This window comes from Dermacentor variabilis, chromosome 4, assembly GCF_050947875.1.
Source record: "Dermacentor variabilis isolate Ectoservices chromosome 4, ASM5094787v1, whole genome shotgun sequence".
Classification (NCBI taxonomy): Eukaryota; Metazoa; Arthropoda; class Arachnida; order Ixodida; family Ixodidae; genus Dermacentor; species Dermacentor variabilis.
The window spans coordinates 163,510,791-163,524,816 of record NC_134571.1 but is presented as its reverse complement, the minus strand read 5'-3'; the positions used below and the strand labels follow the sequence as shown (position 1 = coordinate 163,524,816).

At 46.6% G+C, this 14,026-nt stretch overlaps 1 protein-coding gene across 1 annotated transcript in view; it reads right to left on the bottom strand.

The window, feature by feature from the left end:
* LOC142578034 (uncharacterized) overlaps window positions 1-14,026 on the bottom strand; it is a 99,710-nt gene that overhangs the window by 64,978 nt on the left and 20,706 nt on the right. The window contains exon 2 of the mRNA XM_075687455.1: window positions 11,416-11,483. Within this exon, the coding sequence (XP_075543570.1) occupies window positions 11,416-11,483 (68 nt within the window). The remainder of the gene's footprint in view (window positions 1-11,415; window positions 11,484-14,026) is intronic.

Genomic DNA, 14,026 nt, shown 5'->3' with positions numbered 1-14,026 from the left:
GTGTCAGGGGGATATCGATAGCCTGGAATCTTGCAGGTATAATGCTTGCGTGACATGCAATAGCTTTAGAAAAACTAAAGTCAAGGTTGGTGCTTGGAAGTGTCCACAGTTGATTGAGTGTCTGGTTGGCAGGCGAAGATAGGTTCGCACAGGTTCACAAGACCTGTATATGTCGATTGGACAAGCCCGTGCTTCCGCTATCGTGCCCTTAGTTGACGTGCAGCGTGGCAAGCCAAGACATATCCGTAGTGCTTGTACCTGAACCTCTCCAGCGTGCGTATAGAAGATGACCCCACGTTAGATAACACCGGCATTCTGTAGCGTATGTAACCCAGAAAAAGTGCCTGGTACACTTGGAGCCAACTTCGCTCAGAGGGGCCCTACCTCAGTCCTGATAATACACGATTAACGTGTAGGAAGTTGGTCAATTTAGCCCTATGCGCAGTAACATGTTTGGTCCAAGAAAGACTGCTGTCTGTTATCACGCCAAGAAATTTGTGGTGGGTGACTAAAGGGAGCGCCGTTCCGTCGACAACGATTGAATAATGTGACTGATTTGCACGTGAATGCCATGACTGCACACTTAGTTGCTGAGAGTTGCAGACCTCTACAGCGCAAGTATTTCGCCGCTATGGTAGCCGCACGTTGAAGCCTCGCACGCACTTGTGGACGTGTGACCCCATATGACCAGATACAGCTCAGAGGGGCGTCCGCGTACGTACTGATACGCGCTGTTTCAGGTAGCTCGTCTGCAAGGTCCACCAGTATGATATTGACCAATGTTGGGCTAAGGACACCACCCTGCGGAACACCCCTGCGAACATCATGTCTATCAGTATCGCCATCCGAAGTGAACATGAGAATGGTGCGGGCACTGTGGTAACTCTGCAGCTATGCAAACATCCGGCCACCAACTCCAATATCCTCAAGCGTCCCAAGAATCGTATGGAGGAAGACGTTGTCGTAGGCACTTTTGATATCCAGAAATATTGCGCACACCAGACGACGGCGTATCTTTTCCTGTTGAAGAGAAGATACTAGGTCGATCACACCGTCAATGGACGATCGGCCTCTTCTGAAGCCATTGATGAAATCAGGAAGTCCACCACTTTTCTCGAGTAGCCATTCCAGTCTGCTCAGTACCATCCGCTCCATCAGTTTACCGACACAGCTTGCCAAGACTATTGGCCGATAATTTGAGAGATCATGTGAGCATTTCTAAGGTTTTAGCAAAGCCACAAGATGACTGCACTTCCAGTGATTCGGCACAGTTGCTGTGTCCCACGTACAGTTGTAGAGCATCAGGAGAATTTCTCGAGCTTCTACTCCAAGATGACAAATCGCGGAGTATGTAATTCCGTCTGGTCCCGGACAAGTTGACCAGCGGGAAGTACATATCGCAACGTCGAGCTCGTCCATAGCAAAAGGCGCATCCAGACGGTGATCACTAGATGGTGGGAAAGTCAGTCGTGATTGCCTTGGTATATCGTTAGAGGATCTCACAAGTAATTTGCAGAAGTCATCGGTGACCTCAACTTCACGCCGCCCTTTCCGTATGGCCACAGCGCTGAACGGGTGAAGCTGTTGTGGAGGTGAGCGAAGGCTTCGTACAATTTTCCAAATTCTAGAGCCACAGAATGACCTCCAGCGTTTGTCAAGCTTGTCAAGGTGGCAAAGGAAATGACGCTGAGCCCGGCATGATGCAGTGGCGTCTAATGGTGATTTGGTCCTTATGTATTTCCGTTCTGCTCGACGCCGTATCGCGCGAAGTCACTCGTACTGGTCATCAAAAGGTGATCTAGGTGAATGTGCGCTCAGGTGTTTTGTTGTGTCACGTAAAGTTGTCGCGATGACATCTTCAATATTGGATGGTGCTTGGCTCGCTTGACATGCGGTGTTCACAGATTCTCGAAATGTTGGCCAATCGATTGAACGCACAGTGTGCGGAGCTGGGGGATGTAACCATTTGGATTGATTATATGTTGGTAGATGGTCACTTCCATGAGTGTCGAGATCAGTACACCATCGTGTAGCAAACAGCAGGCTTTTTGAAACAAACGCAATGTCAAGACAACCTTTGTAGTGAGAGCCTCGAAGGTATGTTGGCGAGCTATCATTGATCACCATCAAGCCTTGACTAAGTATGAAGTCAGCCAAGCCTCTACCGCGGGCGTTCGTCGAAGCAGAGCCCCACATGGGATGGTGGGCATTAAAGTCACCGATGATTATGTGGGGATCCCGACAAGCTTTCAGTATGGACAGCAAATATGAATAGTCTATGCTCGATGTTGGGGGTATATATCCGCCAGTTAGTGAGAATGTATGCCGCTTGCACTTCAGCTTTATGCAAACGTACTCGTTGGAAGCGTGGCAGGAATGTCTTTACGAAGGCACGTTAAATTCCGGCGAAGAAAAGGGAGCAATTTGCTTCAATTGTGATCATTCCTTGACCACAGTGGCACATATCCAGATACGCGTAGCAAAGACGTCATGTTTGGTTCGCATATTACAGCCACGGGAAACTGGTATTTGAACATCCGTTGCCGAAAGTCTGCGAGGTGGCCTCGTAGGCCTCTAGCATTCTACTGCATTAATGCAGATCTTAGTCATTAGTTTTCAAAAGACCGCGCCATGTTGCCTTATTGTAGAGCCGCGAGGAGCGGTTCCAAAGCATCTAGAACATGTAGCGCGGTCTTAGAAACAGGCATCTGTAGTGCGCAGAGAAGTGAACGCATCGTAGTTATCAGGTGTTTCAGCATACTTCGCACGTTTTCATTTTCTGTCTTATCATTCTCAGCCACCTTTGCAGACACATCACCCGACGCATTCAAGCCTGTTTGTTTATGGAGGGAGCGACGGCCAGTCAATGTCAGAGTGGGTCGGCGGAAGCGTCGTTTTATGCAGCGCCTGTATTCCACGTGCTGCTGCCGAAGAAGGTACGTCGGGGCCGCATCTTGATCGCAGAAGCAAACTTGTCAAGCGAGGAGTTTGCCATGTGGCCGATGGTCCATCTGTTCGGAAAATGCTCATGCCTTGCTGTCGTCTGTGTCGCGATCGGCGTCTGCGGCGGCGTATCGACGTAGCAGTCTGTCTGTGAGTGGAGTTGTCCCACACCATCTTTCGAAGCACTGACATTTCGTCCTTGATTTTCTGGCAGTCTTTTGATGTCTCTTCATGTGGACCGGCACAATTAGGACATTTTAGGGCAGTAGCATCGCAGTTATCACTTTGATGGGCCCCTCCACACCGTTGGCATGTTACACCGCCCTTGCAAGCTTCGCTTACTTGTTTCTATTTTGAAACACTTCCAACACTGCACTGAGCAAATATATATACCATTAAAAGGGCTTCAAAGAATGGACTGAGAGTGCCCTGGCCAGCTCGTTCTATTTACGCTATTTGTGCAATCTTAATAAAGATAGACACGAAAGTAACGTTATTGTAACTAAATACCTTTGATAATTGTTCAGCTACTTTCATGAAGGGGTAATTGGTATCGTTAATTAATTCCATTTATAAAAGCGTAAATTGTGATTGTAATCGCTTAGTTTTTTTCTGTAACGTGTACAAATCTGCTTGCGAGGCAGCACATTCCAGCAAACCGGTCTGCAGACAAGGATCGTGCGGTGTCGTAGGTGAGCCGTGGCAGGGTGAAATCATTCGGATCAACGTATTTGTTGCAAGTCCAGAGCGGACGCAGCAATTCCTTGCACCTCATGATTGTTGCCTCTGTTGTAATCCTGAGTATTCTTTCCTATTGGATACGGTTCACAAACTTGTCGCTTGCAAGCCATATCTAACCATTCAAATGTCTGGTTTCGAACCCTGTTGCATCAGCACATCAACCAGATTCACAAACTGTTCGACCACCGCACCCCCAAAGGTCAGGGTAGGCGGCAGAACGGTTAGACAGACAGACAGACAGACAGACAGACAGACAGACAGACAGACAGACAGACAGACAGACAGACAGACAGACAGACAGACAGACAGACAGACAGACAGACAGACAGACAGACAGACAGACAGACAGACGGACGGACCGACGGACGGACGGACGGACGGACGGACGGACAGACAGACAGACAGACAGACGGACGGACGGACGGACGGATGGACAGACAGACAGACAGACAGAGAGACAGACAGACAGACAGACAGACGGACGGACGGACGGACGGACGGACAGACGGACAGACAGACAGAGGGACGGACGGACGGACGGACGGACGGAGAGATTTCGGAAAGTTCATGAAGTGCACAAATAGTTCTAACGCATTAGAGACTGTCAAGGTAGCCAATGTTATTCGCTTTGAGAGCAAAGCGAAGTGACTACCTATAAACGAGGAGAGTAGATGATTGAACAATTTAAACATGACTGCTTGTCAGCGCTGAATGCTTGCTTCAGCGGTGACGTAAATTTGACGCCTGCTGATAAGAATGAAATTAGAAAGGAATAGCTTTACATTATAGAGCTCCTCATCTGATGCAGACTCTCCGTTCTGTTCAAAATCCCCCGCTGGTGGCGAGTCATCGCCGCTCCTAAAGTGATTTAGTATGCTCAGAAGAAGTTTCTGTCTGCGCGAACTAGCCTTGTTGCGTGCTTTCGTCGCACAGTTTGGAAACAAATCAGGCTAACAGCAGGCCGAAAAAGAGCATAGTGTCAGCCGAATAGGTAGGCGCACCTACCTTCCGCTCAACAGCTTATCTGCTCGGACAAAGCTTTTTCTGATATGTTAAGTTGGTGCTCACTGTTTGTGCAAGTTTACTGTCACATTGAAAGCTAATTCTGCTGTAGACGTTTCATCGTATAAGGTTGTGGTGTTCCTGTAGTGTATTTGTAATATGGTCGTAGGCAACGACAGCCCGAATGCCTGGTTCAATCAGGACGGGGTATATTATGTCACAGGACTGCTTCCGGCCCATTACTAGCGGGCTAGCTCACTTCAAAGGGAAATTCAAAGTAAGAGTGAAAGCGTCGGAACCACTACGACTTGGATGAGCCCTTCAAGTCCAGTAGCCAGCTTCTAGACGCGTCTACAGCCGCAGCTTGTGAATAGCGTTGAGCAGATCCACTACCTCGTCACCACTGTTAAACCTATGAATTTCCATTGCACAAGCACGCATGCCATAGGCACAGACAGCCGGCAGTAGATGACAGCTAGTTCATTGGGCTGAGCGCCCTCGTAAGCGGTAGTCAAAGGCCCACCCAGAGGGAAGATGGGTAATTTGTTCGGCACGGAAAACAGGCGTCATCCACTGCGCAGTGCATTCCTCGAAGCAAATCAGAATAACGGTCCGGTTCTGCCTAATACGCGAAGGGAAGCTGAGGCAACGATTTCTATGTACACGTTGGAGAAACTCCCTAAAACGTCCTAGCATGTTCATTCTTGTTAACAATATTCACGAGAGACTCTTCTTTTTGTAGTTTGACTAGGATGCAAAGACCAATACATATTTAAAAAAAAAGTGATGGCAATTTAGCTTCTCTTTATACTTCCTGCGAATCCGTGGGCTGGTTTTACTTGCTAGCAAGGTTTTAATTTCGAAAAAACCTTATTGGAAAGAAACAGAAACATTGTTGCTCTGAGATATCCGAATTTCATTCAAGTTCAGTCAAGAAAATTTATTTCAGATGGCGCCTGCACTTTCACGCCACAAGAGCTTTTACGTCTAGTTCTTTTAGTCCAAATGTGATGTAAAATAATACCAATACGAGAAAGCAGAAATACTACACCATGAATGTAAAATTTGTAACTATTATTTGTATCATTACATATTGTCCTACCTTCTGTTAAGCAGCATCGCAATTGGTTGAGCATCCCAGAGTATCTACCTAAAAATTGTTTCGCATACTTTCGTGCCATACACACACATGTCGAAACACGCAGACGTGGTTTCCTTGTGTTCCTTGGAAATAGCTCTACAGCAAAGAAAATTTCACCCTTATCCGGATACGAAGCTCGTCGGAAGCCTATGGGGACCTGTGGACTCTGGTGAGGACTCTTCTTTGCCTTGTCCTACTGATCCTGTTCGTCTGATAGACTCAAAACAAGCACGGCTGGCGCTTAGGCTTAGTGCGGCCGAGCCGCCGCGCTCGCCCGACGAAGAAGAAGTGTTTGTGCCAGATGTGAGCTCCTCATCTGTACCTTCCGCTGGACTGCTGCGCGTGACAACATCCATGCCAACTATGCAGCCGAAGTACGGAACCGATAGCTCGAATACCCAAGATGCAACACCGAAGGACAGTCCTCTTCGTGATGTGAATGTGAACCTATCCGCAGTCGTGCCGACGGACACTGGTGACCCTATGGACGTGCAGCCGTCTGGCGGTTCGACGAATGCAGCCAAGCGAGGTCCCCCTATCAACGTGCTTCAACAAGACGCCATCGCATCGGAGCAACCGGCAAAAAAGCTAAGGGCCACCCCAGACAATTCCTCCACGGCCTCCCCTACGCCCGCTCCCCCTCAGCCTTACCCAACGCCCACCCCTTCTCAATCATATAGAGTTCATATACGGCCCCTTTCACGCTACGACATAACTTCAGTAGCCACAAAATATGTCCAAAGGGTCATCGACCAATCTCTTGAAACCACCGGATACAAAGGGTTCGCAGCATATAAATCTACCAACTCGATCACTGTGCACTTGGCATCTCTCAGTGATGTGCAGAAAATGTGCACTTTAACATCTATACCGCTGTCAGAAGATCAACACCTGCCTGTGCAGTGCTACTCTGCATCGGGCCCTAATATACAGAGGTGTGTTGTCTATGGCATTGACCCAGAAGACACCCCTGAGATAATATGTCGTGAATTGACCTCCACGACACACAGGGTGCTCGCAGCTGGATTCATGGGCAAAAGTCGTACATGCTTAGTGACGGTACAGGGCCCTCAATGTATCCCAGAACGGTTTTATTACTATGGTTGCATATTGCGACCTAAACCCTACCTCCCTCGAGCAATATTCTGCTACCGCTGCTTTCAACGTGGACACATGCAGGCATCTTGCCCACAGCGTACTATTGATCCAGAAAAGCTCCCACCAGAAGGCCAACCACGATATCGATGTGGCTTACGTAAATCTGATGAGCACGATATGACAAGCACAAATTGTCCGACTAAACAGAAGGCCACAATACGGATACGAAAGGCTATACCAAAAACGACTATAGTAACAACACACAATCGTTATGAGGTTCTTGCAGAAGAGCCAGAGATGCTCTTGGCAGAAGAAGAAAAAGCCCCAGAAACACAACTGTATTCTTCAGTTCTTAAACGTGGCAAGCAGTCGCAGACGAAGAAACAGAAATTACCGGAACCGCTGCATCAGTCAGATGATGACCATGATGATATTGATGCTCGGATAGACGCACTGGCCAGAGAGATTGAGCGAATACGCAAACATCAAGAATTGGAAATTCAGCGTCGTCAGAAAATAGGACCGACACGTGACGCATCAACCACTGCGAATGCCACCGTTACGCCTGGATCCCGTCCGGCACTACAGGTCAACCAAGCTGCTTGGACAGCAGTTTTAGACCAACTTGCTCAACTAACGTTGCTCATTCAGAATTGCCTGCATCATGGCTAATTCTCTGCAGCAGCTGTCACAGGATGGAATTCTACAGTGGAATTGTCGGGGCCTAAACACCAAGTTAGGAGAAATTAAAACCAAGCTTCAATACAATAAGCTACATGTATGGGCACTGCTTATTCAAGAGCATAATAAGCTATGCTCCCTATCCAATTTTAATGGGTATCATAACCCATCTATTAGAGGTAGCCGTGCTACTACAATGGCTTCAGCTCCGGGAAAAGCTGCATTTTATATATCATCGCATATTTCTCACACAGTGATTGACCTGGAGCCATGGTGTAGTGGTAATCAAGAAGTTGTCGGGGTCCTGACACGACCAGTGAAGACTCCTGTCATTCTAGTGTCATTCTACGCCAGACCGCAGCGCACACGTTTGAACTTGGGGTGGATAGCCCATCTCCGGCCTACGTACCCGAGAATTCCTATTCTCGTGGGTGGAGACTTCAATGCCCCACATACAGAATGGGGGTACAAGTACAACTCCCGAAGAGGATACCAAGTTAAAAACATCATGAGCGATGCCACTTTTACACTGCTGAACCATCACGCTGTGGCTATCTGTGCTGTACCCGCAGTATCTAGAACAAACGCTCCAGACCTCACGTGGTGGTTGGGTCCTGGAATGCCGCAGTGGCGGGTGGAACCAGATACATGGGGCAGTGATCATATGCCAATAATGATTGGTTTGCCCAGAACGTGCATAAAGAAAATTCGACGACGAGTAACAGTCACGCATTGGGATAAGTTTCGGGAATTATCGATTGATAAAGTACCCTCAGAGCCCTCAGAAATTCTTCCCGCTTTGCAAGCACTGCTACGGAGGAACACCACTGTAACCACAGTTGACGAGGAACAACCTCAACCGGACCTCACCCTTTTGCAACTTTGGGCAAAGCGACGTCAGGCAGAATTGTATGCGTCGAGGAATCCCGATGCACCAGGTAGCCGTGCACGTGCTAACCATATAGCGGCGAAAGCGCGTCAGCACAAAAAGCAACTTTCTCGACGACGATGGCATGAGTGGTGCGAGAATCTTGGATCGGGCATTGGAAACAGAGCACTTTGGCGTACGTTCCGGTCAATGGAACGCGGTCATAAGCAACCTGACCCTGCAGCGAGCGTTAGGTTAGCGATGCAGAGTTCGCCACATCAATTTGCAGAACACGCTGCTAGAGCGTTTTTCCCGAAATACGATCAAGCGTCACCTATAAACTGCCCCGAAATTGATGAGTCTGACACAACCTCCAAATCCGAAATATCCAGCCCTTTCAGTATGGCCGAACTAATAGCGGCGATTGAAACTTCGAAGCAACGAACAACACCTGGTCCCGATGGTATTCCTTATGAGGTTTTCAAGAACATGGAAGGAGCAGCTCTCGACGCACTTCTTCAGGCTATTAATAAAGTATGGGAGACTGGAAACGTTCCACCTGATTGGAAGCATTCAATTGTTGTCGCGAATCAGAAACCAGGAAAGTCTCCAAATAGCCTGCAGTCTTTACGCCCAATTTCACTAACCTCAACTGTCTGCAAACTCGCTGAAAAGATGCTGGCCACACGAGTTTCCTGGTGGCTTGAACGCCATGATAAATATCATCCTGCTCAAATTGGATTCCGTTCTTACTTGGGAACTGAAGACGGACTTTCTATATTATCAGACGATGTCTTACAGGTTTTTCCCACAGTCACACTGTGCGCACGGTAGTAGCAACAGACATAACGAAAGCTTATGACAATATAGACCATGAAATAATTATATCCAACCTCATCGACCTGGGACTTCCACCGCGGGTGATAAGATTCATCTACTCATTCCTTCAGAATCGCACATTTGCGATTAGAGTAGATGGAAGGCAAGAAGGATACTTCACATCGTACAGAGGAGTCCCACAAGGTTCGGTTCTGGCTCCTCTTCTCTTCAACGTTGCTCTAATACCTCTAGCCTGTCAACTACATCGGATTCCAGATATGAGGTTCTTAATCTATGCTGATGACGTCACTTTGTGGTCCGTGCATAAAGATATATCTAGACAAACTCAACAGCTTCAGGAAGCCCTTGATGTGCTGAACAACTACGCTCGGAAAGCAGGATTGGACATTTCCGCCCAAAAATCAAGCTATGTTGTGGTGGCCAACAAGAAATGACGCACAAGAATCACGCAGCACACCTTTACTTTTAGACTCGTTGCAGTGACAATCCCTGAGGCTTCTGAGGTCCGCATACTGGGTCTCGATATTCACCAATCCGGCAGTGGTGCACACTGGCTCCGTAAAACCAGACAGAGTTCGACAAAAACACTTCACCTTATTCGTCGCATTGCAGCAAAAGCCCCTGGAGCTCGTACTGACGTAGCTCGATGGTTGGTGCGTGCAGTCTTGCAGCCACGAATTTTATATCAAGCACAATTTCAACGGCTGACTTTGGCACAGCTGGAACAGTTGGAGACGATTAATCGCGATGCTATGCGCACAATCACAGCACTGCCCGCATCACTCCGATACCAACCTTACAGGAACATGCCCAGCTCAACACAATTGCAGAGCTAATTTTGCAACGTGAAAAAGCACGTGAAATAAAAAAGCAACTTATTCCGGCTGTCGCTGCGTTGCATGCTCATTTTCACCGCGGCTCTCGGATTGACCATCAGCCCTATGCAATGCCTCCCTGAGAATTCACCAGCATCACAACTAATAAGCCAACGAAGTTACGACGCAGCGATACAACAGGTATTATTGACGAACACAACATCGTCGATGCATCATGCGTTAACACCTGCAAAGTCTATACGGATGCTGCCATTCTCCCTGACGGTGGAAGGACATCATTCCTGAGTACTACGCATAATTTCATCAGTGGCCACCAGCGCTATTTATCTACGGAAGCCAGCGCTCTAGTACTGCAACTTCAAGCCATCCACGACGCTGTGCATGATGCGACATCTAAGCTGCCTACTATCAAGCAACTAGATATCTTCACTGATTGTTTAGCGGCTATTCAGGAACTCAAGAAGGTTGATAAGGCGATGGAAATCTGCGAGAGAATACACACTATGAATAGTAAGACAGCTACTTGCGTCAAGGTACACTGGATTCAAGGCCATTCAGCGAACCCTCACAACATTGCTGCTGACCAGCAGGCACACTGCCCTCCTAATCCTGATCCTCCACCTATTCCCCTCCCACCCCAACCCCGTAACTCGCTGCGAGCCCGTAAAAATGTTCTCCGGCAGGACACACGTGCTCTTATCCCACCGTGTATCTGCTCCCTCCCCCTTCACCTTACTAGGGCGGAGGAAGTTGTGCTTAGGAGGCTTCGGGCCGGGGTGGCCCTTACACCGGCTGTTGTCTCAAGGTGGAACTGGTCGCATTTACCACTGGGTGCTACGTGTCCATACTGCTCCGTTCCAGTGGTGGAATCAGATGCATACCACCTAATATGGACATGTACGGGTTTACAATGGGAACGCTCGCGTCTCCTACTGCAAGCCGGCCTCCGCTACAGTGTGACGACCAGCTATGACCGCTGGATACATGACAACAGATACCACAAAACACTGCTTCAATTCATACACAACACAGGCCTCACAGCACATATATAATACACATATGCGCTCCAAGAATTATGCCTTAAGGGCAAGCCTTTATCGCAATAAAAACAAAACAAAACAAAAAAAACTTCAGGGCTTCTCCTATCAACGGCTACAAATTGATGTAGTGTCACTGAATACACGGCACGTAAGCCTATTAAAGGCCTAGAACTCTTTTGAGTATATGATCCTCGTTTTACATGTTTTACTATACATACTACTTACAGCAGGTTTCCAGTCGCAGTGCAGATGCGATGCAGCTGCATGCTTGATGATTCCGTTACGGAAAAATACTGAAAAGATACGAAACTGTACTGTTATATTTAGCATTGGTTACAATACTAAACGTACGCAGCCTAATTCAATTAATGTAAGTGCCGTAAGAAATGGAAATTTGAAATAAGGAAGAAAATAGTGGCACACATACTCAGCTCATCCCAATAAAGCTCTACTTTCCATTTCTCGTTGCACTCAGAGAGCGATTCCTAACATGATATTTATATAGAAATAGTCGCCGTGATGCTAGCATATTGTGTGATTACACAACTACAAAGCGGACAAACAGCCTTGAAAATCATACGGAATATAAAAGGTACCGTTCTTAAATGTACTTTGCCAGAAATGAAGAGATAGATGTAAAGCAAACTCTGACTTTAAAGTAAGCCTATTGTCTGATTTTCTTTTCTACTTGAGTCTGGACAAAAATCGAATGCCTAGAAACACCTCAGCAACAACGCTACCTAAAATGCATTGTTATTTGAAGAGTGCAAAAGCACAAACGCATAGAGAGAGAGATGAAAACCATGACGCTGTAATATCAACAATTCGAAGCGGCTAATACTGTGAACTAAGATGAGTGGTAATTCAGGTTCCCTTTTTTGTAAAACATCCTCAAAAAGCTTATGGGCTAAATGTTTAATTGCAAATTGTCTAGGCCTTTTGATGCCTTATACAGCCTTATTTGATGCCTTGATGCCTTATTTGATGTCTTACAGCATGAAATTTTTTGGATGATGAAGTAACATTTGAATTGCGCTGGAAAGTGTTTTTTTATTCGTGATTAGAACGTGCAATATTGGTTACACACTAAAACATGTGTGGTATGGTATACAAATTTACGTCCTGTATGAAATCTGACTTGATAGACGAACTGTCGCGTGTCTTATAGCAGCCTATAAGACAGGCAGTAATGCAGACAATGCGAATTCACTACTGCGTTGTCCAGTGGATACAGTCCTGTAGGTTTGTGGGTGTTTAACTCTAGTTTGAGTATCTGTGCTCATAGAATTGTTTGTTGACAAGCAGCCATATTTTTTAAAGATAACTACAGATGACGCCAAAACAAGTCATATTTCTCTTCAGCGTCCCATTAGCATTCAGCAGTTCAGATTCTGTATGGGCTAAACAGGGACCACAGGTTAGAAGGGGTTAGGCCATCGCAGCAGGCCCTCCCATCCTACCTTCTCCTTCCTCTCACGAATGCCTTACCACGTAAATTGACCGTGTTTTTTCCGATTATCATGATTTTGAATTCAATATAAAACTTCATTAACGAAGTCGAGGTTTGGACGGAAGCCCGTCTGATCGGGAGGTACAATATAAACATTGTCAATATAAACATTGGCCGATACAATATAAACATTGTATCGCACGCCCTTGATTTCATTGTGGACAAGGCTCCCGTCCAGGGAGCCGAATCGTCTTTTCTTGTATTCATTCCGTGGTCGCTGTCCTTCTTTTTACCCTTCTTTAAAACTTCATTAAGAGAAACAACTTTTGGCTATGCTTTCCATGCAGAATAGTGATATACGTCATGCATTGTGCTATGAAATCAGTTACATACTGTACTGTTTTACGTCAAAGCGTTGAACTTATGCCGCTCTGTTATATTATATATTGTAAATACCACAATTAATGTCGCTTTAAAGAGCAGAATATGAAAAAGAAATATCAATAATAAACTGAACTGAAGGTAATTCGCAGATGTTCTTTTACTGTTGCTATTAAGAAATAGGTTGTTGAAAGCATCTGCTAGTGCCTCTTCCTTCAATGAATTTCCTTCATTGTAAGACACCGGTAATGGTGATATCTATATTTGCTATATCAGCTTTGACAATCGGTGCGTGCTTTTGTTAAATCTCAGTTATTGAAACGCTCATCGTAAATGCCATACCACCCCAGCGGAGGCACAAACACGTTCTGGAAGGCTTTAGGAGGAGGGCCAGCTAGGAAATTTTCGTTTCTGCAAGGCGCAGACGTCTTCAATCTGGAGTAATCTCCTGAAAGTACTTTCTTTAAAGGGAAGCTTTCTCTGCCTCTTCTAGCGACTTTGCGGGTGCTGCTGCTGCTGTGATGGTCTTGCCCCGCGTGCTTCTGGATTTCATGCGAAAGCACGCGATGGCGCTCACCTCGGCGCATCCTGGCTGGCGCCGCCGCGGCAGCACTTCGCCGTTTGTCTGTATGGTTGCTACGTTATAAAAATTGGGCTTTGAAAGTAAATATTACAATCGCCCATAACCTGAAAAGAGCGCTTGGAGCTGGTGTTTCATCAGCGTGCGGGCCACGTATGCAGAATGAGCACTTAAACAAGCGCCAGGGAAATATATTAAAAGCGGGCGTCGCGCGCAACAGGAGTGTCTTCGCTACTCAATTAAACGTGGTGCAGATACCGAATGTATGTATACAATGTATACATACAACTGTAACAAGTATTTCAATCACGTATAGCTCGATAATTCAATTAAAATTTAACTTTTGTGCCGCAATTCAATGTGCCATGTGAGGAAATAATAATGCTCAACCCACTCGGTGACTATGAAAAATTACGCACAACAAC